Source organism: Neodiprion pinetum, chromosome 2 (genome assembly GCF_021155775.2).
Source record: "Neodiprion pinetum isolate iyNeoPine1 chromosome 2, iyNeoPine1.2, whole genome shotgun sequence".
NCBI classification, from domain to species: domain Eukaryota; kingdom Metazoa; phylum Arthropoda; class Insecta; order Hymenoptera; family Diprionidae; genus Neodiprion; species Neodiprion pinetum.
In genome coordinates, this window is record NC_060233.1 from 24,925,638 (window position 1) to 24,950,645 (window position 25,008).

The 25,008-nt window shown below is 34.5% G+C and overlaps 2 protein-coding genes across 3 annotated transcripts in view; one reads left to right on the top strand and one right to left on the bottom strand.

The window, feature by feature from the left end:
• Nucleotides 1–4,401, bottom strand: part of LRR (Leucine-rich repeat) — a 94,801-nt gene extending 90,400 nt beyond the window's left edge. For both annotated transcript variants that reach the window (XM_046609571.2, XM_046609570.2), the window contains exons 1-2: nt 4,195–4,401; nt 3,457–3,554 (exon numbers count right to left, since the gene is read on the bottom strand). In XM_046609571.2, the coding sequence (XP_046465527.1) occupies nt 3,457–3,554; nt 4,195–4,231 (135 nt within the window). In that variant the 5' untranslated portion in view covers nt 4,232–4,401. The remainder of the gene's footprint in view (nt 1–3,456; nt 3,555–4,194) is intronic.
• A 4,289-nt stretch (nt 4,402–8,690) lies between these two features.
• On the top strand, nt 8,691–23,980 carry Coq9 (glomulin). Its single transcript, XM_069133181.1, has 5 exons — nt 8,691–10,900; nt 16,590–16,784; nt 19,876–20,219; nt 21,076–21,291; nt 22,837–23,980. Exons 1-5 carry the CDS (start codon nt 9,076–9,078, stop codon nt 22,870–22,872), a joined length of 2,616 nt encoding a protein of 871 aa, XP_068989282.1. The 5' UTR covers nt 8,691–9,075; the 3' UTR covers nt 22,873–23,980.
• Nucleotides 23,981–25,008: the final 1,028 nt, after the last annotated feature.

The window sequence follows — 25,008 nt, forward strand, 5'->3', positions numbered from 1 at the left end:
ACACAAAGTTATTTTCCAATACACACCCCCCCCCCCCCCCCCCCCCCCCCCCCGCCTCTCGGCCATCAATTCCTGCGCAAGATTTTTTTTTGGAAATAATTCCATAATACACAAAATATGGTGAATAATTCACTGCCTGTTTCTTCGGAATGAGGTTGCAATATTGGTTGATGAACGATAACAGTGATGAGAACAGTGACAGAAAACTACCGTTGTGAGTTTTCAATTACATTTTTTATTCAATTGCATAGTCAACGACTTTTAACTTTTGTAGTAAGTAATTAATAAAAATCAATTACTAATAACTGTTGTGATTTATATACCTAGGTACTTATATGAAGAGAATTTAATGAAACGTAAGTCCTGTTGTTAGATTAAACAAAAATTACAAAGAAAAAAATAGAATACATTGCAATGCTTTTTTTTTATCTACACGTACACATGTGCACACAGATTGTGATGTGAATAATTTGGACAAGTCGATTACATTGGCACTAGGATATGTTTAAATAATGCCATTTGAATTTTGTATTGTTGGGTTGGTACCACGAGACAAAACAACCCACCTCAGCTACCTACGACATAATAACTAGTCGCAAGAATATGGAAGGTCAAAATAACTCGATACAAAATAAACAGTGACCAAATAACATCGACAAAATAACCTGCAACAAAAGAAACAGGGACCCTATAACATCGACAAAATAACAAGCATTAAAATTCAGAAGAATACTATTTATTTGAACGTTACTAGTGTGTACAATTTGTAAACATAACAGAACAAAGTAGTTTTGAATACACATAATTCATTTGGGTTAGGATAGGTTAGAACACCCCACTGATGTCACATGCATCAACAAACTGCACGCAACGCAGATGGGGACATTTCGTCCCGTGACGTTTTGTCGTGAGATGCTTTTGTCTACAATTATTTTGTCTTATGAAGTTTTGTTGTGAGGTGGTTTTGTCTCATATTATTGTTATGGGTTATTATTGCAGGGGTTATTTTGACAAGATATTTTGCTGTGGAGTTAAAAGGTTTGAGATATTATCACATGTAACCGTTGGGTTATGTTACATTCATAAAGATTAAGCCTGGTTCACGGCTGGCTGGCGGTGAAGCTGCAGGCTAATTCTTTCTCTGATTCTCTATTATCAGCGTAACCGATTATTCTACAAGATTAGCCATCTCAGAATCACTGTGGCCATGTGTACAGTTATAAGGTGTAAATGCAATTCCTGACAATCGCTCTTGTATCGTACTTACTAAAATCTATTTTTATCCACCACGTAGATAACGATTGATAGAAGTTTCATAGAAATAGAAAAGCACTTGCTACAATTCAGCTGATCTCTGAAGATGGTTAAGGTGATCAAAATGAGACCAAAAACGTTAAAATCAGATCAAAAACACCAGAGTTTAAGCATTCTGGTTGTTCTCATTATAAAATATTTTCTCAAATTGTTCACATCTCGTGTTATTCTATCATGTGGTATTACTTTTGTGCCATTATGAAAAACGAAGAGTTGGAAAAGAAAAATTATGAACACCTGGATCAAATTGTTAAAAATAGCTGAAAAATTTAAAGATAGCATTGAACATCATATTTCACGGGGAATCCCAAGAAAAACTTCAAGTACTTGCTACAATTCCTTAACATTTCCCAGTTTTCCAGATGAGTGACTAGCCTAAATGAAGGCTAAAAATTATATGGGTGGAATCTTCAGTAAAGACTATGAGTTCTATAATGCTGAGATGGTTGGTTCGTATAAAAAATTAAATTAGTCGGTTATTAAGTGAAATGCAAAGGGATTGATGAATAAAAACCACATTAAGCCTTGAACATCTAATGGGGGAAGGGATGTACGAAAACTTATGTACCCCTACTATAAAGCTCTGTCGCAGCTACTTGAATGTATACGCAACAGCCGAGTAAGCATACCGGCCAGTTGAACTACAGGTTATGCTAATCCAGATAGATTGTATCGTTCAAAAAGGTGTCGTACTGCAAAGGTAAAATTTGGTAAATACAGTTTGTTCATTTATTCTTTACGCACGTATGATGTATTTGACTTCTATAAGGTGAAATAAATTAATGTCATCATCATTCTACAAGAAATCTACTAATTTTATACTCGGTTATCACTCGGAAGCATTTTAATTTCTTTCATTTTGGCTCTCTATAGACGTGATTTTCTAACCATCAGTTCAAATTTATTGAATAATTATTAAATTCACTTATAATATTTTATGTATTCAATGCCAAAGACGATTGCTTTCAATATTTTTCAAAAAAACAAAAGTTTTTGAATGTATAATGCATTTGGTGATAGTCAAATATCACCGAACTCCAGTTCATCGAATAACTATACTTTTTGAAATTATACTCTTTGAATTATGTCATATTTATTTTCACAGTTTTAATCAAGACACTTTCATTGCTACGCGATAAAACGCCCATATTTTTTTTCAGTTAACTCATAGTTAGAAGAAAAAAAAGGATTTTTGCAGATTTCAGAAACATTCTAGCTCTTCTTTTGGTCGATAACTTTTCTACCTAATTATTCGTTTTATTTTATGTATGGCGTATCGATTAAAAAGAAAGTTTGAAATTGTTCCATCACATTCCAAGATTGAAGCAAAAGAAAATTTTGGATAACGCTAACCCATATACAGTGAAATCAAACTTTTTGATCATGTGATGTTCAAAATCTTAAAATCTGATTATTGCAGCTCACAAAAACAGAAAAAAAACAATTGCTGTATAAAATGTATAAAATTCTTATCACAAAACTTAATATCGATCATAATATGATCTTTTCCAGGGATTACCAATCAACAATTGATAAGGCTTTGATACCATTATATTGAATGTTATATACATAGGTAATGATAATTATTTTGAGGAATGGATAACAGGGTTCACTTTACGTATTTTTTATCCTTGACTCATAGCTGATGCGGGTATATTTTATTCAGAAAAGCCATCCAGAGTAAAATCCACTGCTCAGTTATGATAAATAATCATTTTGACAATAGTATAATTAAACTTATAATACATTGTGAATAATTATACAGATAAAGAAATAGAGCTTCACTATTTGTCCATAGATTTCTCACAATTATAAGCTCAAGTTTAAAGTAATATTGCGCTGTGTGAAAACAATTTCTCATTCGCTCCAATTAGTGTGTAAAAATCTTGCATTATGAACAAAACTCAAAGATCTATGGCCAATTAACGTGATAAAGTATGACATCAGTTGTTAAATTATTAAACGGTTTATAATAGTTTTTTATCTTAGTCAAAACCAGTGTGATTCATCACAGGAATATCATTATGTTATCATACAGGGAGTATTTTATAATTCAATTTCAGAAGTTACTTCAATTTTTTACTATAACATGAAAAATTACCATTCCCCAACAAATTATCTTAAAATATAATGTAGACTCACCAGAACACGATTATCTTGTTTATCCTGTTTTGTTTCTAACCTCACAACATTCTTCAGTAATATTTTAACATGTTTGCCCAACAAGGACTTCACGGATTCTGTAAAATGGAAAAAAATCGTCCTATTCATAAACTACAATTATGGATAAAAATTGAGGAAAAATAACTGAGAAGTAATCACGCAAAGAAAGTAAAAGATTTTTCTCAATCAATTGTTATCATCTTCTGATAAAAGAAAATCCTTGATAAAGAACTCGTATTAATTGGATTCTTGAACAGCAAAGTGTTTCCTAAGTTTCAAGCATTGAAACATACTAACGCAAATGGTTTAAATAATTCACGAAGCATTGTGCCACTCGTGACAATAATAAATGAAAGTTAATGATAAACATATATATTGAAAATGGCAAAATAAATAATAATTGAAGATGCATTCCGTTAGATTTTCTCAGATACTGTAAACTATTCTTGTTTGAATTTTGCCGCACCGAAGAAACACTTGCCGTGTAAAATTCGGTAAGTATTAGCAAATATTGACGCGGTGACGTGATGTCAGTAAAATTCTTTAACAGTGAAATAATACATGAGAACAACGGAATGATATTCCCGAATTATCTGCGCAAGGTGATTCCTGAAGAATGACAACATAAAGAAGACACACCTTTCTCCTGGAATTTAAATGCGACTGTCAACCACTTTGCGGAAATTTTAAAAGGTAAACATCTTATAAACAACGTACCGTTTAAATCCTTCGTCAGCTGCGAACGGGTAGACATTTTAAGAATATTTTCACTTACACGTTACACAGCACAATACAGCATTATTTCCACAATACGAATTGGTTAAAATTGACGAAAAAAAAGTGAGTGTATGAGAAAGAAGGAGGGACGTCACGAGAACATGACACACAACTACCGCCATGTTGTACTCCGACTGTCTACTGTTTTCCTTATAGAGTACAGAGAGAAGGGGGACAAACCCGACATGTGGATGACAGTAAAACCAATGTAAAACCGCAACGATCAAACAGTACGTGTTTTTTTCGCTAGCTAGCGCGGCAAGCACTAGCCCCAGATTACAGTATTAGTGACCCTTCAGAGAGTTGGGATATCCAACGGACACTTCCGGACAAATCAGAAGCTAGACTTTAAATTAACGTTATGTAGTACTCGTATCCTTACCGACCGAGCAAACTCACCCTTTTTCTTCCTATATTTGATAAACAGAACATTAACCAAGGAACGCTCGGCCATGCAGCCAGCTGATCGTGAGAGTATGTTTTATTTAAAAAATTATTATAATTCCTAGTTCTCGTCCACAGTCTTCTACATAGGTCTGGGCCCTTCGTCTCTAATAAGGCCCAGTTCTACAACTTGACATTGAACCGAGTTTACCGCATAAACTTTATTGAACAAAAGCTAACTGTTACTTTGCGTTCCACAATACCAAAATCTCCAGTTCAGCTTCACTGAAAGGAGTTTCAGGCTGCCGTCCCATGGTCCGGAATTTGTTCCGTCTCCACGAACCCGGAATCCAGTAACTTATCAAGCCTCAATCAGAGACGTTCCGGCTCCACTGATTTACGGAAGATGCATATAAAAATAAAAATGCATCCCGTAAATCAGTGGAGCCGGAACGCCTCTGATTGGGGCTTGAAAAGTCACTGGATTCCGGGTTCGTTGAGACAGAACAAATTCCGGACCATGGGACGGCAGCCTAAACTTAAACGCTGGATTTTGGGGGGTTACGTTCTTAAACGAGGTATTTATACTGCTAAGCCACAACGCTGCAAGAGCAAACACCGTTGTCGTCTAAGTTATGTCAAACTTGTTTGACGAGTGGCGCGTGAAATATATATTAATTTTGAAATATTCAAGCCGGGAAATAATGATGTGGAAAAGAAGCAGAAGAAGAATTCACAATTGGACAATGTTTTCCCAGCATTCCTCCTTCTGCCTTGACGTCACAGCATCGGTTTTCATGTTTTCAATAATGATTTAAATTTCTTTTAGCTGTAATTTAGCTACCAGAATCAATTTTTTATTCGTAGTAAGATTACGTAGTCTTTTTTTCTTTACATTCATTGCCGAAACTGAGTTTTCACTTTCCTAATGCTGAAAACTTTTCGTGTTTACTTGAACGCAAGCTAACTTTACTTATACTGCTTATTCGTTTGCGCGACAAAAATGGCGCTGCAAACAAAAGTTGCGCGACTCTAATCGCCAATCTTAGCGCAAGTTCTTACAGAAGGCAGAGTTATCTGCAATCGGTTATAGGCTCACGTAAACACCGATTAAAACCGTACTTTGAAACGCACAGCTGAATTTAATCTCTTTTTAACTTCAACCTGAGTTTAGATAATCGTGATTTAATCAAAAATTTGTGAAACTCGGCTTAACATGGTTTTATACAAAATATAAAAATTTCGCAATATTATAATAGCTCAGAGCAAAAATCGCGGGTAAACATGTGCCGAGGAAATCGTACCCTAGATTTAATACTCCAAACAAGCGGGAAGGTACGCCGTAGTTTGACAGTAAACTAAACAGAGGGATCGATTGCGCAGCTATCGATCCCAATGAAAACGGCGATCGAGCATCGGATCGTCCTCTTGGTTTCTACCAGCCCATGACACCCCTATTTTTTCGAGTCCGTCTTAACGTCCCGCGGCCCTACGTAGCGCTAATGGTAACCTGCTCAAAATGCACGGGTCTACATGCGACCCGTTTGAATCTTGTTTCTTTAAATTTAGTATATAGAAATTACACATGTATCATAGCAAGAAAATGAGGTAGGAATTGATATATATATATATATATATACACATATATATATATATATACATTTTTCTTTGTCAAATAGCGTGTTTTTGTCGAGTGTTTTTCTCTCTCTCTCTCTCCAGAACTACCCCTCCCCTCTCCGCGGTACTGAGCTACCGAGCATTAGCCCGAGGGTTAGCGAAGAGAAAGATTTCGAACCATGTTAATCACGACAGGCGCCCAACAGAATCTTACGATATCTTTTGTAAGATCCAATTTTTATTAGCTTACATCACAGGCCGCCAAATTATTGTGTATGCGGTAAGTTCTCAGTTATTTCTCGGAGTGACCGAGATACAGTACAAATCCACGTCACAATGTGTATAATCAAAGTTGACGTGAGCGCGGACAGTTGGCAGTAGTTTCAATTGTTGTTAAGATGGAAAATTATAGTGACAATTATTGACACAACATCGGGTAGATGCGTCTTCTGCAATCCAAAAAAAAAAACAAAAGATTGTGAATGATCATTTCACAATTGAGTATACAACGCTGAAGCGTTCTGCAAATGACAACTTGTAGAGGTTATGTCAGAATACGAATTATTTACTAATAATATTTAACGAGTATTGGAGCGTGCGAATCATGTAAGTCAAAATTCCCAATATTTGAATTATAAACCGATCTTATTATAATTGAAATTGAGAACTCAGGTATTATTGACTCAGTGATTAAATTATGATTCGATACGATTTAATTCATAACGTTTTTTTACATATCTTAAGCTCCATTTTGAAAGTCAATGGATGGTCATTCCATAACGGTTGAACAAGCGTTATACAAATTTTTGAATAATCCGTATGGAACTCAGCCCACCATAGGATTATAAAGAATGATGGACGGTAACTTCTAAGAATTGAAAACTTCTTTTGAACATCAAGAAAAATCTCGCTTAAATGCAAGTTTTTCGTCATATTAGTAAATGTCCTTTTACATTATATAATTGTAAATAATAATATACTTTCGAAAAAATGATATGTTCTTCATTTAACATATCAAACATTATTTTACACGTCGAAAACTTGTTTTTGTGTGTGATGTTGTTGGACCTAAATAGCTTACATTAGGCAATTCAAATCTGGCGCAAGTCTTGTGACAACTTTCCTCGCAAGATGGTGGAAATTCAGCTGTTCAATTGGATGTACGAGCTTACACTACCGGCTGTGCGTCTAGCTATGCTTAAACGATTAAATCTAGGATCCAACTTATAGAATTATCGGGGAGTCTTGCAACGTCACACCCACAAAGTCGGGTTCACATAGGCGCGGTGGCACGGAGCTCGTTCGAGCGATCGATAATCAAAATGCCTAAAATACAGTATTCACTATATTTTATACATTTTAATTGGTTGTAGAGACCACTCAGCGCCTGTGTAAACCCACCCCAAGGATCACAATCAGAGGGGTAGAAGCATAGAGAAGTACGTGAGTCAGCCCATGGAGACTAGAGGTAAGGAGGCCGAACGCAATGCTAGCCAAATGGTCGGTGAAAGTGATGAACGATTCGCGGATTGTAACCGCCTGGTGGCGCTACCACTGCGGGCTCCGTCAGCGCGGTGATTTTGAATCGTCGATCCTCACGTATATATCCTATTCGTAAGCAGGCGCTGGTATCGCTTGCGGATACATCCCGAACCACAAGATCTTTCATCGCTTTCACGAACCACGGTTCGACGATTCCGCCATATGCGTTCGGCCTCCTTACCTCTGGTCTCCATGAGTCAGCCGATAAGACCAGCACGCAATAGAAAGAGAAAGGGCGACTAGTGAGTCTGGTTGTCTTCGTCTAATCACGCATGCGCAGCAGGCGAGTCTCGGTCGCACTCGATACGAAAGTATGTATCAAGAAATAATGTAATCAGTAGTAAGACTATGAATAGTAGTATTAATATAATTTAAATAAATTAATGAATCTCAAATTTTTCAAGGATATTTAAAGGTGAAGATATAAAAAAACATTCAATATTTAACTTTATACACTTTTTGACCATGGTCCTATTTTTTGGGGAAGGCAACACGAAGCAGGTTATGTTTGTGTCAACAACTTTCGGCACGCCAGCGCATGCCTGATTAGACAAAGACAACCAGACTCACTAGTTGCTCCCTCTCTTTCTAACCCGTGCTGGTTTTCACTTACGTGCGCTCCTATGGCTCACGTACTCCATACTTATATCTCTAAGGGTAGAAGCGGTATAGAATAATGGTAAACAATAAGAAATACTAGTTTTCCGGTTGGATGTTACAGTAGGTTGCGTAATCGTGAAATATATGATTAAAACCAAAATACGAGCCACGAAATTAGCAAGTTTTACAAAACGAGACTATCTGGAGTGTGCAGTGAGGTGAAAACATGGCACCGTATTCTTCGTTAGTCAATATCTCTGGTCTCCGAAGGATTGTTTGCGTGCAAAGTAAGCTTTATTGCAAACTCTAAGTATCTATCATAAATTGAAGCGTTGTTGTGAAAAACGTTGATATTTCCTTGTTTTGACGTCTGGCACTCGTCAAGTTCGCCAAAATTATTACGTCAACGCACGGATTAACAGTATCAGAACGTGACATCGATTTTTGAACTTTGTATTCAGCACTTGCTTCAATCTTTTATTCGACACACGTGATCATATTCACAAATATCATTGAATGACATTAACGATCGAGTGTAGGACTTGGTGAGCAAAATTCGATTGTTGGTTAATTTTTTCATCAAGTTATACATTGTTATCGACGTACTGCGAAGGTTTTCAACGATTAATAACTGTCACAGTGACCTAAGTGGGCCGGAAAAGGCCATAACCTATAAAAATGTCCAGTGATACGGTAGCCAATCTACAAAATCTCAGAGATAGAAGTAATCGATTGATCGACAACTTCGCAAAGTCGTTGAGTGATGAAAATACAGAGGGCGTCTTGAATTTGATCAAAGATGAGGAATTTTTCTTGTGTTTGGAAGATGTTTCGTCGAATTTGATACCAATCATTTCAGGCTATCTAACTGAAAACAATTTGAAAAACAAGCCGCAGTTATTTGAATGCTGCGAAAAGCTGTTGAACGTAATAGCGACACATTACAGGGCAGAGGAAGCGCTTTTGGACTTTATTGAACAAGCCGAATGTCCTGAAAATGACACTAAATTTTGTGCCATTCTGAAACCGCTGGGAACAATATTACAAAAGATGACAGGATATAGAGACAGATCTTTAAAATGGTGTCTCAACATGATAAAATTGCACATCTCCGAACTGCCACTTCCCGAAAATTACAATTTTGAAGGAGATGAAGTTATTCTTGTTGAAACAGACCTAGCTGTGTTCAGAATTGTCAACGTTTATCAAGAAATTTTAACATTCTTCACGCCATTCATCGCCGAAGTATCTCTAAAGACAAGTGAAAACCGAAACGAAAATCAGAGGCAGCTACTATTGAGCTTGTTAATTAGCTTGCTTGGCAAGCCGTTTAGCCATTTGGAGGTTGAAGACAACAAAAGCAAGCGAAGAACACTCGCCAAAGAAATACTCAAAAGAATCTCAGATTTGACTGGCAACTTGTTTTACTACTTCAAATACATTGAGCAGAGAATGCTCAAAGGACCAGTTCAGAGCTCAGAAACACTCTTGGATGAATCAAAAAACTACTACTTATATGAAGATAGAGATTTATTCGCTGCGGAAGAAATGATTTCTGATCTGGCTTATGCCAATTACTATTATCTCATTATTGGTCTCGATTTGGAACTCGGATCGGTGCCTTGTGTCTACGATCCTCAATATATTCTTCATAATTCCTTGTACTTGTCTTCCTGTATGCTAAGAAATTCAGAGTATGTATTAATTTGGAAGGGGCTTCAGCTGGCTGAAGCAGCACTCGTTAAAGTCGAGGAGTTTACCGTAGATAAAGACGTCTTGGAATTGAAGATTTACGAATCATTTGTTCAAGATCTGAGCCAAGTAATGATCTACTGCGATGCACGGGAAAAACGTGAGCGCGCTCTAAAGGTCTTCAATCTTTACCTAAATATATTTACTATGGAGGCAAAGTATTTGTTGATATTACACTTGTATGATTTGTTTAGTCATTCAGGGTTGCTCAGCTATCTTACGACTGTTGTAAAAGACTGTGTAGTAAAATGTCTGGATTCGGATCCAGTTGATCCAAGTTTTATGGGTAAACGGATTTTTGCTCTCTTGATGAAGGCCTGTAAAATGCCGTTCGCAACTTCGGTAGATTTGGTCGAAATTTCAGATGAGATAATCGCTGGTTTAAATTTAATCAGATTCCTGGTTATCCGCGATAAGACAAATGTAACTGGTATTTGGGATTACACGGCAAAACTAAAGACTGATTTTCTCAAACCCCTCCGAGGCGCGTTGGACATAACGAGATCTCATTATGAACTTAAAATTAAAGATCTTGCCGATCAGAGCAAGCTAGATAAATCACAGGGGAAAAATTGTGGCAGCAAATTAGACGATGAAGTTAACGTCACAGTAGGAGGTGAAACTTTGCCGACTGTACCTTCAAAGGAGAAAATTCAATTTTGTCTGCATGCAATAAATGCATTTGATGTTGTGGAAAGCATTTTGATAAGGGTCAATGAATGCATTGACAATCGAAAAATTGAATCACAATAAAAACAGAAAAACAGTTTTTTTTTCATCTTTCAATTATAGGTTCGTCACATTAATCTATTGCATTTTTTTGTTAAGGATGGATCAATCTGAATCAAAAGTAGAGAAAACAGAAAAAACCTTTTAGAAAATTTTCAGAAATGTTACTTGCGCCAATGATGGTGGACACTCATGAAACAACTTCCTTATGGTATAATAGAAATAAATTTAGGTAACTTCGAATAATACCGGCTGAGGTATCAACAGAAAAGGTTTTCTTTAAATTGTTTGAAATAATTAAATTTAAGTGTTTTTAAATCGGTTTGGATTGTAATATTCTTGGGCTCATTTCGATACCCGACAATGTTCCCTAAAGTGGTCTGAAAAAAATTCAAAAATCTTACATTACACATACTCATAACGGGAAATTATAATTGTTGGTAAAAATCTATCATGCAGTACTTGAAAAAATATATTTTTATTCACTCTAGGGATAATATTTTTTTTTTAAATTCCGGTAATCTCTAGAGATGTTTGTGGCCAACAAAATAAGCCTAAAAATATTAGAAGCAGATAATAAACACTAATTTTGAACGGCATTCAATGATATAATTTAAAACCTTCAACTGTTATTGTCCTATTCTTAGCTTGTGTTGATCTACTCGAAATCATTTGTATTGCATATTAGGGACGGTGTTTCATACATGTTTACCATTTTTATCGTAAATGATATTAATAGAAATTTCTTTTTTTCATTCCCCAACTTATCATTCATAACATGAGACAGTATGCACCACTGTTTTGTTTTTAATGATAGCTATCCAGGATCACTAATGAAGTACCACCAATTTATTAATTTCGTATAAATGTAAGATAAGTAATGTAAACTTGATGTTAATAAATCACAATTGAGCCATTGCTTTACATAAACTTTTGAATATTCGTATTCCTTTCCTGGTGTCGGAAATTTCTGGGGTAGCAAGGCGCAATTATACAAAGTGGTCGGTTTCAATTTACCCAGGCAAATATGACAAAAAGGGAAAAAATTGCAATTAAAAAAAAAAAACTCGTATGAAACTAATAGGATTTTAAAGGGAATGAATAATACTGGTACATGTTGTCTTGTGAACTGTGTGATTAACGAAATTTCACGATTAACGACCGATTTTAGATCGGAAATATATTTTTGGTAGAAGCAGCTAATAATGAAATCAAAGACAAATTCAACTACGCGGAATAAGCTAGAAAACGACATCGTCTTTCTTTGGAAAGTTTATTTTTAAATTTTGTTTTAGAAGTTGTTTTCCTTCCACCGTAGCTTCCGTATATATTTATTATTATATACCATTGCTCACGATTTCACTTGCAGGTATAGAATTAGAGTTTAATTTACTTATGAGATTAGCTCTAGGACCGTACACATGAGTACCCATAACCTATGATAATTTAAGAGAAATGTTTAAAATAATTTTTTTTTACTTTTTTCAATCGAATTATTCACGAGGGAAATTCATATTAGGTTTTTCTCGCATATACTATTCCATTCGTCTGTCTTTCAGCGTTCGAAGGAAAAAAAAAAAAACTTTCTGGGAAAATCAGTCCGTTGGTAGTGTTGATTTGAAGTGCTGGGGTGCCCGTAACCCCTTTGTAAGTAATTTGTTTCGTATGGATAATGGGGGTCCTAGGGTTAGAATAGAAATTCGCGAGTTTTTAACATTAGAAACAAATAACTGTATTAGTAGTTCACCCGACATAGTTACACTTACAAGTTTAATCTCATGAGTCACATCGGACCTAAGCAAATCTTATATGCGAAAGTCAAAGTTGCGGTCATGTAAAATTCGATCCATATATAATATAATTAAACCATCAATTGGTGAAAGATGTATTCGTAAAATAAAATACTGTAACTTTTCGGAAATGTGACTGCGAAAATCTAGACATGTCTGTAAAAGAATATTTTTTATGAAACTAGTATTATGAAAACTTTTCAGAAATTTTTAAAAAATATTGATGTCTCCGTACGTCTGCCGAAATGGATTTTTTCCAGCAAAGGCATAAAAAGTATTTTCGGCATGACTCGCCTCTGACCGACGGCCTGTGTGTGCTGAAAACTACGGTCTTACCAAACAACTTCGCAAAAAACACTCATGATAAGATATGCGCCGTGTAAAATAATATTTTCGGGCAAATGATTTCCATAAAATTCAGAAGCTTGTCAGGGTTGCCACTCCACTTACAAAAGCTGAAATAATAGAAGAAATATGTTTTTCCTGAAAAAATCATGGAATAGTCCGAGAACTTCTGTCGAATTTTTGAGAAAATTGGGATTCAAAACTAAGATTTTCATATAGTTCCAAATATTGCAGTTTTAGATAGGTATGTATGCTCAACAGACCTCCTCGGCCACGCATTAGCGATGGTCACTAAGCTACAAATAAGCGATGCAACGTTGAATCGAGTTCAGAAAAATAATCGAACTTCACTCCATTAAATCGGTAAGAATTAATCGAATAATCGAATATTTCGTATTGTTTTGAAACGGTGCATTTGAAACCAAAAGTCGTAAATTTCAGTACGCAGTCTTAATGGCGGAAAAATGTTTTGATAATTTATAGTTTCATTAAAAATATTTTTCCATTTCGGGTAAAAATACTCATTTATCTGTCACTAATTATATCAAATAGGTACATAGTAAGTAAAACAATAATAATAATTGATACTTTAACCACATGAATTGATATTGTATTGCGTCGTTCATGGGAGCCCTAGTAGCGTTTCTGAGGTAAGTCTGCCTATAATACAGGCTGCAACTGCAAACACGACGTGTCTATTTCCACATTTGACTGCGAGTCTGACATCAGAATCTGCTTTGTTCAACATCTTGCATAAGTATGTTGTCAGATGGCAAAAAGTCGCTGTCAGGTAAGATTCTGTATTAACTCTCTAGAAAGATTTCCCATAGAGTCTTCTCAAATTCTAGAAACTAGAGACAGCGCTACTAGGGAGTAAAAAACAAAAACCGTTTGTGAGCGGAAATAATCAAGTCGGTCGTTTAATCGAGGTTCAAAATCAATCGATTATACTCGATTAATGGGGAAAAAATAATCGATTTATTCGAAAATCGGCATCACAGACCGGAATACGTAGCGTACGCGTGCGAAAGAGGCACAAGTGCGAAATGTATAACTGTGGTTTCTTGTAAATACATTTAGGGGCCATTCATTAATTACGTAAGGGTCCCGAGGGGGGAGGGGGGTTAAAAAAATCTCTACATGCCCTTATCTTGGGGGGGGGGGGGGGGGGGGGGTAAAACTTATTCTTACGTAATATTTTATACGTCGGAATTTATCATTAGAAATCTTCCATTCCGATGCCGAATGGCCTTTTTTCATTTTATAATATACAATTGGATTTACACCTTATTTTAAAAATTTGTATTGCTCATTAAGATTTTAAATTCTTAAATGTGTTCATTTTGATCCATTTTCAATGTTGAAAAATCTTTGATTTACGTCAAACTGTGAGTTTTCGTGTAACTGATCCTTTTTTAACAATACTTAATTATCCAGAAAAATTAGATAGAATGTTACGTAAGACGGGGAGAGAGAGTTCGAGAAATCTTATGTGCCTTTACATGGGGGTAGGGGGGGTCAAAAATTGCTAATATTGTCTTTACATAATTAATGAATGGCCCCTTATGACATTCATGACTTGTTCAAATTGTTAAAAATGCAAACTCCGACTTACAATTAGCCTCACTGACTTCCACTCGCCTTACAATGATGGGTAAGTGCAAGTTAGCGAGGCTAAGTCTGAGTTTAGTACCATGAAAATCCGAATGTCAATTTTTAAACAAACCATACATACCAAACAATTTTATAGAATATCATCAAAATTTTTCTTGTTGTTTTTGTTTGTCCGCCATGTTGAATCAGCCATTTCGAATTTTAGAATTCCGGGTTCAGATTTGTAATTAATGACTCCACAAACCATGTAACATGAAGTTTATCAAAATCAAAATAATTTCAAATTTACGTCTGCCATATTGGATCCGCCATCTTGAATTTTTTAATTTCGAGTTCAGGTTCGTAATCAGCAACCCCAAAAGCATGCATGACATGCATGAAAAATTTCAAGTGAATCGCATGTGAGGAAAAATGTATGCATAAAAGGGTTAAGGGACCTCAACTCAATATAGTGGATAATAATATGGGGACCATTCTGTTAGGCCTGTAATACATCTTTCGCCGACCAGGAAATCATGACATCTAAGGTTTTTTTTCATAACTTTTTTGACGATCCACAACTGCATTACAAAATTTTTAAATGTCATAATTCAATTACTTACAAGTATAAGCAAGTAAATTGACATTAATATCTCGACTTTTTTCTTGCTTATTCATCATCATAAATATTGCTACTACAACGATGAAGCGAGAAACGTATAAAATGCTTTTTAATTAAAAAAAATAAAATAAAATAGTCACAAACAATACAATTTTTCAATACATTTTTTTGGCTTTATTTGAATGGATCTCTCTCACTCTCCTAGAACGGTCACGTGACTTGCACATCACCTTATCAATACGCGCAATAAATCTAACGATATGTTCCGCACATAGAAAGAAAAAAAGTTTCATTTTCTTTAAATCAATCTGTCCATACAAGAGATTCAAAATTGAAAAAAATGTAAATGAGTATCAATATCACAGGTCTGCAACAAATATTGTTGTTTCAGCTGCATGGGGCGATTTTGGTAAATATTCTGTTTTGAGTATGCTGAATCCAAAAATGAGTTCCATTTCCCTCCATCATGTACAGCATTCTTGCAAAATACAAGGTGTTTGCATAAAAATAGCATAACAATAATGAAAAAACCACCATTTTATTACAGTGAACTAAACAATATTTCTTATAAAATTAAACAAACAATTTCTTTGGGAAATGTATTTAATATGACGCGTTCATTTTTTGCGTCTATGAAACCTTTTCTTCTTCGCTTTGATACACCTCCTAACACGCTTCTACTTTCCATTTTCTGTTTCCTTGCTTGTATTTATTCTTGAGTCTCACTCTGATACATATTAAATGGGAGTAAGAAATCACTTTTGCACAGGATTTTTAAACTCAAGAATAGGATACCAGATTTCGAAATCAACGGGATTTCCACTCTAAATGAAACTACAACCAAGAGTTCAAGTAAAAACCTGACGTGATGAAACTTTTTGAGTATTTATCCGGGTTTCAGAAAGTGAAAATCTAAGGAATAATATAGAAAAAAAGTGTGTGTGTCAGCTCCGACGCACGACTGTAGTTTACTCCTTACGAACGATAATTATGATATATATCAAATAGAAAAAGAGGGTAAATAAACGCGGCTTCCAAAATGATAAGAGAAACAAACATATACCTGTAATTATTCGGATTATTTATATTACTTCAATAAAAGCGTAGTACATAAAAATACACGTATCAATGCATAGAAGTACAAGAAAGCTTTAAAATCAAAACATTAAAAGTTGATGGTTTGATTGCTGTTTGTGTACGTTGTATCGATACAATAAATCAATCAGATCATCAAATTTTTTCAACTCCTTAGACACTCTGTAACAATATAGACATATAGATCATGAAAGACTTATAAAAAATTGTGGCCATAGAAATTCTCAAACTGAAAATTAAGATTTTTCATTCTTATATCGCATTAGGTTTCAGGGGCATCTGGACTTCATATGCAGCGCGAGCTGATCAAAAACATAACTTGGCTGTGCAAGAACCGCGATCCGAATCATCTTCCAACGAAACCGATGCAGAATATGAAAACAGCATCAGATCAAAAATTCTGAATGCTGCGATTGACTTTGTACCTGATCTTGGTTGGAGCAAGCAGGCGATCAGTGCTGGTAAATTCAAATGATTTAGTATTTTTTTTTTTATAGGAAACTTTTTTATCAGGGTGGGTTAACTTTACTCACGAGGAGTGATTACAATGAAATTGTCGTTCAAATTCAGCCGCAATAAACAAGAAAACAATGTATCTAAAGTTTCTGTCAATCTAATTTAATCGAAAACCCAAGTTTTCACTCATTCCGAGTTTTGACGATAAACGAATGAAAATTAGTGAAGTACTTGACCTTAAATTACCTGTTTCGTACTTATGGATTTCTTACCAAGTTTCATTTACTTTTCAAGATTACATTATTAAAGTTTTCGATCACGTTTCATCTATCAAAACTTCAGGTACATACAACTGGCGTCACACAAATAAAGATTTACAAGATTTCTTGGATCAATAAAAGAATCAGTCTGCTTGTAATCGCTTGCACTGTAATAGAATGATAGCGACAGTCATTTTTCGTGATATTTTCTTGGTACGTTTTTTTAAATGCGTACACCCGGCTCGACATCTGCCCGGTAAAGGAAAACGAATTTAAAACGGACTGAAAGAATTTATTTTACAATTTTCTCATACAATACGGCTTTGTCTAGTAATCGGGCAGCTACTCACCTAAAACATCATTTCATTGAATATATGGACCGATCCACGAACTTTCCGCCAGTTTTTCACGGTGAAATCTTGGATTTGACTGAAATTTGGATATGTTGTAATCTAAATTGGGTAATGAAAATCCTCCAATATTCAGTACTCCCACCCTTGCCACTTCCGAACAACATGTCAATGAGTTTTATCACTTTTTCGAATTGGACCTTTGTCTTCGAATTTTTAGCAGTTCCTGCCGTCAGAATTCAGATATAACTCAATTTGTTTTTACGTAAGAAAGACTGATCTTTCTAAATATGAAATCCATTTTCAGGTAAATCCTCACAAAACTATCTTTTTTGACTTTTTGAGTTATGTATATGGGGATTTCCATTATTTTCATTATTGATTTTGCTGAACATTTTTTCCACAATTGTCCCAACTCTCAAACAGTACCCTGAATTCTGTCAGATTTTTTATTCAACAGATTAATTCTTTATAAATATTAAGAGTGATTTGAAAAGGACTTTTTTAGAAATTCTAAAAAACGGTATTTTCTTTTCCAAACATCTCAAGACCTGACCCATGGTGGGCCAATTTTTCTATAATTTTTTTTTAGCACTTGTAATTTTTTGGATCAAATAAAACATTGTTTAAACGATCTGACAATTCCCAAAAAATTTTGAAAACTTCTATTTTTCACTTAGAACATTTTTAGACCAATTTCATTATGAAGTTGATAAAACACGTGGAATGTGCCAAGAAAATAGACGAAAATCACTTCTCAATGGAATTGATCTAGAAATGTTCTAACAAGGAACCCTAGATACGTCGATTCCTCCGATTTTGATCTAGTTCATATATGGTGTAGTGCATCGAAAACTAAGAGACTTGGATACTATTTTATCTTTTATGAACGATTTAGGGCCAATCGCTGTATTGTTTCCATTGGTAAATGAAATATTTCAGCCTTGGTTTCATTGAAACACATCAAGCGCCTCTATTCAAAATTAAGAAACCTGAGAAATTGGTTGCCCATGTTTGGAGGTCGTTTTCATCACTCTAAACCCGTTTATTAGCAGATAAAAAAAATATACGTGTCTCTTAGTTTTCGATGCACAATATATAAGAACTAGATCAAAATCGGAGGGTTTGTCCTACCTAGGGTACCTTGTAAGTGAAAACTAGAAGTTTATATGACTTTTCGGAAATTTTTAAACCATTCTAACAATGTTTTTAAATGACCTATAAAAAATTGAAAGTGCTGACATATAATGGAAAAAAATCGGCCCATCATAGAGCACAGTCTTCTGAGACTTTTAAGAATTTTAAACAAGACCCTTTTCAAAATCACTTCAAACATTTATAAATACTTAAGTAATTGAAAAAAAATCTCAATAAATTCAGGGTACTATATCAGAGTTGGGATAGTTGCAGAATTTTTTTTAAACAAAATTAGAAATGGTGCGGTTCAGATATTGGTCGGATTTGCATGGAATTTCCCATATGCAAAAGCCCAACAAATGAATTGTTTTTATTTCTTTGTTTCAAAAAGTAGACGTTTTAAAGTGTATCCTGAAATTTTCAATCGGATGAAAATAGGATCGCAATTAAAATGATATAATTAAATCTGTATAAATATCCTACAGTGATATAGAATATATGTAAAAAAAAAGTCCAGATTGTTGAAATATTTATACCAATTCTGTCGCGAAGAGGCAACCATAGTGGCCGCAACTTTTTTAGTGGAACGTGGCATTGACTGGTGGTCAACGTGAAAACTTCCTTTGTCAAAAGCGTACATATGTGAAAATTGAAATTCATCGAATTTGAAACGTTCGATTCTGTTTCAATTTCTTGTTTGGGTAGTGAATATTACTTATGAAATCTCATGAAACAATTTGGAATCTCTGGAATACCCAAAAATTTCAAGATATCTGTTGAATTGCAGTGGAATCTTATGAAACTCCTGGAATCCCATGAAAGCTTTCAAAATCTTGTATAATTTTGTGAAATCATATTTTTATTTTTGTTTGTTGCGATATTCAAAATCTAGCTCGAGCTAGCTTCATGCTTGTTATGAGTCACATATAATCTTATGGCTTATTGAAATAAAGACAATGAATTAAATTCTAAAATTGTGACAATAAGAAATTAGAAAAGTTCAAACATTGAAAAAATTTATCTTTGTAATCCTGTAATGTGAAATTTTTATTCAATCCCGGTATCATACAAACTTATCTCGTAACGTTAAGATAACGAAACATTGAAATAAAATTATTATTTTGCTGCTTCGGAAGAATTTTGAACCAGTTGAATTTTCGGAATATGAATATGATAATGTTGTACTAAAATTGACTGAATTTCAGACAATCCTAAAGTTGCGAAATACCGGAATTTTATAAAAATGCAATGCTACAGTAACGTTACAAAATTTAACTTCATAAGTATGCAGCTTCAAAGTGCTCGTCAGAAGATGACCAGCTAATGTTGTTTACTTGTCATTTTGAAAGGTGCCGAATCGGTTGGTTACCCTGGAGTGATACATGGCATGTTTCCTAATGGCGGAGCAGATTTAGTTCAGCATTTTTATTCAAAGTGCAACAAAGATCTGGCCCACCATCTCAAGTCCGAAGCATTAGCCATCAAAGATGATTCCTCAAAGATGCGAAAGCCCTCGGAAGTCTATGTCAAAGACGCTCTAGAGACAAGGCTCCGGATGCTGATTCCATACAAAAAGACTTGGCCTCAAGCTATGGGGCTAATGGCGCTTCCACCCAATGTTCCAACAGCGTTGGCAAATCTGCTGACGTTGGTTGACGACATTTGCTACTATGCTGGGGACAGGTCTGTTGACGTGAGTATCCAAAGTCAAATTTCGTTGGCAATAGGCTGACTCTGCTTTACTGTTTCTATTTTCATTCATGTATATCTAATAACACTATGAACCTTCGAAATTAAGAATAGAATTATATTTATGGTGTATTTGGGAAAAATGAAACTAGCAAAGGATCTTTAAGGGGTTTTGAACATCGCGTCCGTTTTACTGACCATGCAGAATTTTTTCGTCTCTCAACGACGATCAATATTTAGGAGGAAAACCATGTATCTGTGAAACCTTGGATCAATTTCCAGTTGCTACGTGAATAATCCTTCATAGAAATAATTCTCTACAGTGCTTTCATATGGTAAAACTAAACGTGTAACTTTTTAATTAATAGTGGATTTATTGGGCGTGAGGCACACAAACCCGAGAGATGATAAAATTATTTCCCAGATCTTCCCTGCAAAGTACCTTCCGTACTGCACTGACATTGGTTGGTTAACTAAGAGTGACATTGAATTGACTGTTAAAAGAATGAAATTTGTCTCAATGAATTTGTAAAAAATAGTATGCTCACAAAATAAGCCATCATGGGGTGAAATCAAATGAACCTACTAGATTTTTAGCAACTTTAATCCGATTTGAAGTAAAATATAGATGTTAAAGCTCTGAATCATAATTTTAGTACTTTCTTTTTTTTTGCACTCTTAGAAACATCACTGCAGCTCATGAATATATTAGTTTAATGAATACTGAATATGCGATAATACAGTAATCAAATGAACAAAATGTATTGATTTTCAACTCACTAACAGCAGTATGCTGTATGCTGTTTCAATTAGTACTTAATAAAATAACTAAATCCAAATCAATGATAATTTGTTTACAGTTTAATTGGTATGCTCGACGAATAGTTGTAGCTGGAATTTACAAAGCCACAGAACTGTACATGCTCCAAGATAACAGCACTGACCACTATCAAACTTGGAAGTTCCTGGAAAGACGAATCGAAGATGCAGCGCAACTTCACAGAGCTTTGTCAGCAGCGCCTGGCCCGCCAGATTTGCACCAAGCAGCAGAAGCTGTTAGTGCAGCATTCGTTACGGTAAGCTAGCATCAGAAACTTAGTGTCAAGGATTTTTGGATTGTTAAAAACCTGAAAATTGGTGGAAAAGAAAAAAATCGTCATGTTATCGACCGTTGTAGTGTCATGCTAGTTAGAAACTACGGAATGGGAGGACTTGTGTTCAAATCTCCAGCGTGTCGAGGTGGACCTGAGCGGCAGCCTGCCAAAATTGTAAAACAGGTCACATTGTTCAAGCCCAAATCGACAAGCTGAGATTTGTACTCATTCAGGGTGGCCACTAAATCTCCATCACGAAAGTCTGACTTTTCCAGGTGTTCCTGGCCAAAATTTTATAGGTTTCCTTGACCAATTTGGATAAATTGGTTATAGCAAATTGATAAAAATATACGTATTGTCCATATATATTTTTTTTTTTCGATGAAAATACAAACTGTCGCTTAGGTCACACTGTTCCATGTAGTCGATGCGCATAATCGTTTGCATCTTGCATGCATGATATTAATCGATGAATATTCAAAGCTTGAGGAGAACTTTCCGGCGATGAAAAAAAAATTGTATTTGATCTAATTTATTTAAGCGTTTTAAAAAATTGTGGGACGTACTTGTATGAAAAACAAAATATAGTAAACGATTCCCTGACTTTCCACAAAATCCCCCGAAATTTCCAGGTTTTTCCAGGATTCCTTGAGTAGTGGCCACCCTATCGTTGTTATTATAACTAGACCTGAACAAAGTTTTTTGGAGTTTTCCTTAAACCCTGTGCGAATACCCGAATATCGTTACTAACCCATCCCCGCCCACTCCGCGCACTTGGCTATCCACTTATACGGACATATTAAAAAGAGAACGGCAGGACTGGTTGTGATTAGTATATTATTATCGGATCAGAAAATTTATTTTCATCGAAAAAACCCTGTAACAAACGTTAATAGAGTTGCTTCACAAGGCATTACGATTTTATTTCATAATGTCAACTTCACTAACCCTTCTTTCATTCACGATCAGCTTTTATTCAGCTTTTATTTACTCATGGTTTTATTGTAATGTATTATCACTAAATCTTGATTGAATTCATGAAAATATCAGACTAACTGTAACTACACATTAAGCCTGCTACAAAACATCATGACTAATAAGCTGAATGGAAAAAACCTATGTTCATTAAATTAGAACGTTGCTTCTATGTTCACAGCAAATACTTCTGAAATATATCTATGTCAGCTTTCTAACGATTTTAAAATATTAGAAAGGATATTTGTCGAAGATTTGTTCCACATTTAGTGAAGATATTTTTGAAAAATTTCATAAACATCTTATATAAATTTTTTCTAAAATCCCTCTAAAAAAATATGCAATATTTATATTATACACAGATTCATATGAATTTCTGAACCATGGTCACTCGAACATTTTTGAGGCATGTAATTATTCGACGCTCATTCCAACAATTCAACAATTAATACTTACCTTAAGGTTTTTATTTCTTTGTTTCATATAGCGCTCATTTTTATGGCGCAATAATGTGATTATCTACATAATGGTAGCATTTTCTGTATTCCTCAGGCACGGAATATACTGGGGCTGAATTGGAACAGGTAAGCCCTATTTGCACGTTTAGCAAGTTTTAGCAAATAGGAAGCGTGTAATATATACTTGGCTAATTAACAACAACAATCAAAATAATTCTGATAAATAATTAGTGAAGATGGTGCAAATTTTGTGTATGTTCGTCATTCCGAATTATCATTTCATTATTTATCTTCCAGAGACCTTATTTTGGTATATTAAATGCATACTCAGTAACAAATTATACTTCATACGAGTTATTCAAAACTCAATAGAGTCAAGTTAATCATAATGAAAATCTGCTATCACGAGATGAGTAATTGGACATGTCGCTTTGATATTTTACCACCAGTACTCAGTAGTCATGATTTGTAAAAATTACCGTATTATGTAACAACGCTAAACGAAGTAAGACAAATCCAACTTGTTACAGAAAAATAAGTCTGTAATATTCACAATAAATAATTTGAGCATAAACTTTTTAGATAACCTTTATTTTACACACAACAAATATATACTTACAAAGTATAATATTTCCGTACCATAAACTCTTCCGAAACACTAACATATGAGTTAACACAATTAATTTCGGTATTAGAAAGGCAGTGATGCAGTTAATAATCATAGCTTTGGAAATATAGCCACCGCTGTATTTCTTCCTCGACAAAACTAGCTTATATAAGCTAATAAAACTTAATAAGCTATGTTTACATCTTTACAACTTGAGAAAAACTGGTATCATTTGTATATCAATTTTTGCACGTTTTCGTTTCAACTATAAATTCAACACTAATTTAAATATCATTGAGATTTCAACATCAAATAATAAATTTAAAAGAATAATATATTAAATATCTGTTATGTATATATTAAACCCACTGAAATAAAAAAAAATAAAAATTTCGCATCCTAACTCCCTAGAAACCATTGTGTGATATCGAAAAATTATCTGTACATAAGGAATTAAGAGATGCTGCATTTCGTTTTAATATTTCCTCCATTTGATTAATACAGGAACAATTGACTTTTCCTCATGAAATATGATAACTTTGTCCCCAAACAATGAACTATGCTCCAAATTCATCAGCAGGTTAGGTATACTATATTTAATACCCTTGGGTATTGTTGTAAGCATTGTTGATTGTTTAGGAAAAAAATTAGCCATGTTTGATCAGTCTCTAGATAAGTACCCCATAAGTATTCTACGCGAAATGGGACAGATTTCGGCCGATGGTCAGCGAATTTGACGTCCGGTCAGCATCTCATTTGTTACTATCATGTGAAGAGTCTTCCATAATTTTGGGACCTAGATAATTCTTAACTTCTCCGTAAATAGCGATTTATCGAATTTTCCGTACGGTCTACTCGATTCACTGGAGTGATAGTTCAAGTTACAAAAAAAGTGTGGTATAATTTTCCACTGGCCTTTTTTTTAGTCGACCGACAATTAATTGGAAAAATTTTATTGAAAATTGAAAGTTTCTTTAAAATAAATTATTGCTTGCGAACGAAAAAAACCGTCCGGCTGAAAATTATACCACACTTTTTTTACAGCTTGAATTGTGTTCAGTGAAGTTTTCAAGTAAATTGAGCAGATACTAAGGAGCATTCCTCCAATCACGATTTTGTGAAAACACATGAAAACACAGGGCCATAATTCAAATTGTCAAATGCCTTAAGGAATGAAACAGTAAAAATATACGTTATTCGTTTAGTAGCATTGATTAAATCAATAGTAAAGATATAAATTATCAGTAACTTAACATACACAAGCGATAAATATAACAAAGATGAAAACATGGATAAAAATTGTACAAAGATATATGTGCATATATAAAAAGAGGACAAAAGGAAAATTATAAAAGCTAAGAAACTTAACAGAAAACAAATTTATATAACACAGAAGGGCAGTAACATGTATAAATATAGCATGAGAGTACATTGATTTAACATATATTCTGTAAGAATGAGTAACCTCCACTGTCTATATCAAACGTTGGGAAAAGAAAGTAAAAACTGTTAAAACATCCGTAGCAATATTGTTTGCACCAATCATGGTGAAAATGACTGACAAAACGTCGCTACTTTGCAATAGAAAAGATTCTGAGCAAATTGGAATAACACAAGCTAAGATGTAAACAATTTCGAAGTTTTCATAATTAGAACTTC

Bases quoted from the DNA above. Each gene is read 5' to 3' on its own strand.
- Coq9 (XM_069133181.1), top strand. From the start codon at position 9,076: ATGTCCAGTGATACGGTAGCCAATCTACAAAATCTCAGAGATAGAAGT. The intron at 10,901-16,589 runs AAAAACAGAAAA...ATATCGCATTAG, and splicing joins TCGAAAAATTGAATCACAAT to GTTTCAGGGGCATCTGGACT. The intron at 16,785-19,875 runs GTAAATTCAAAT...TCATTTTGAAAG, and splicing joins CAAGCAGGCGATCAGTGCTG to GTGCCGAATCGGTTGGTTAC.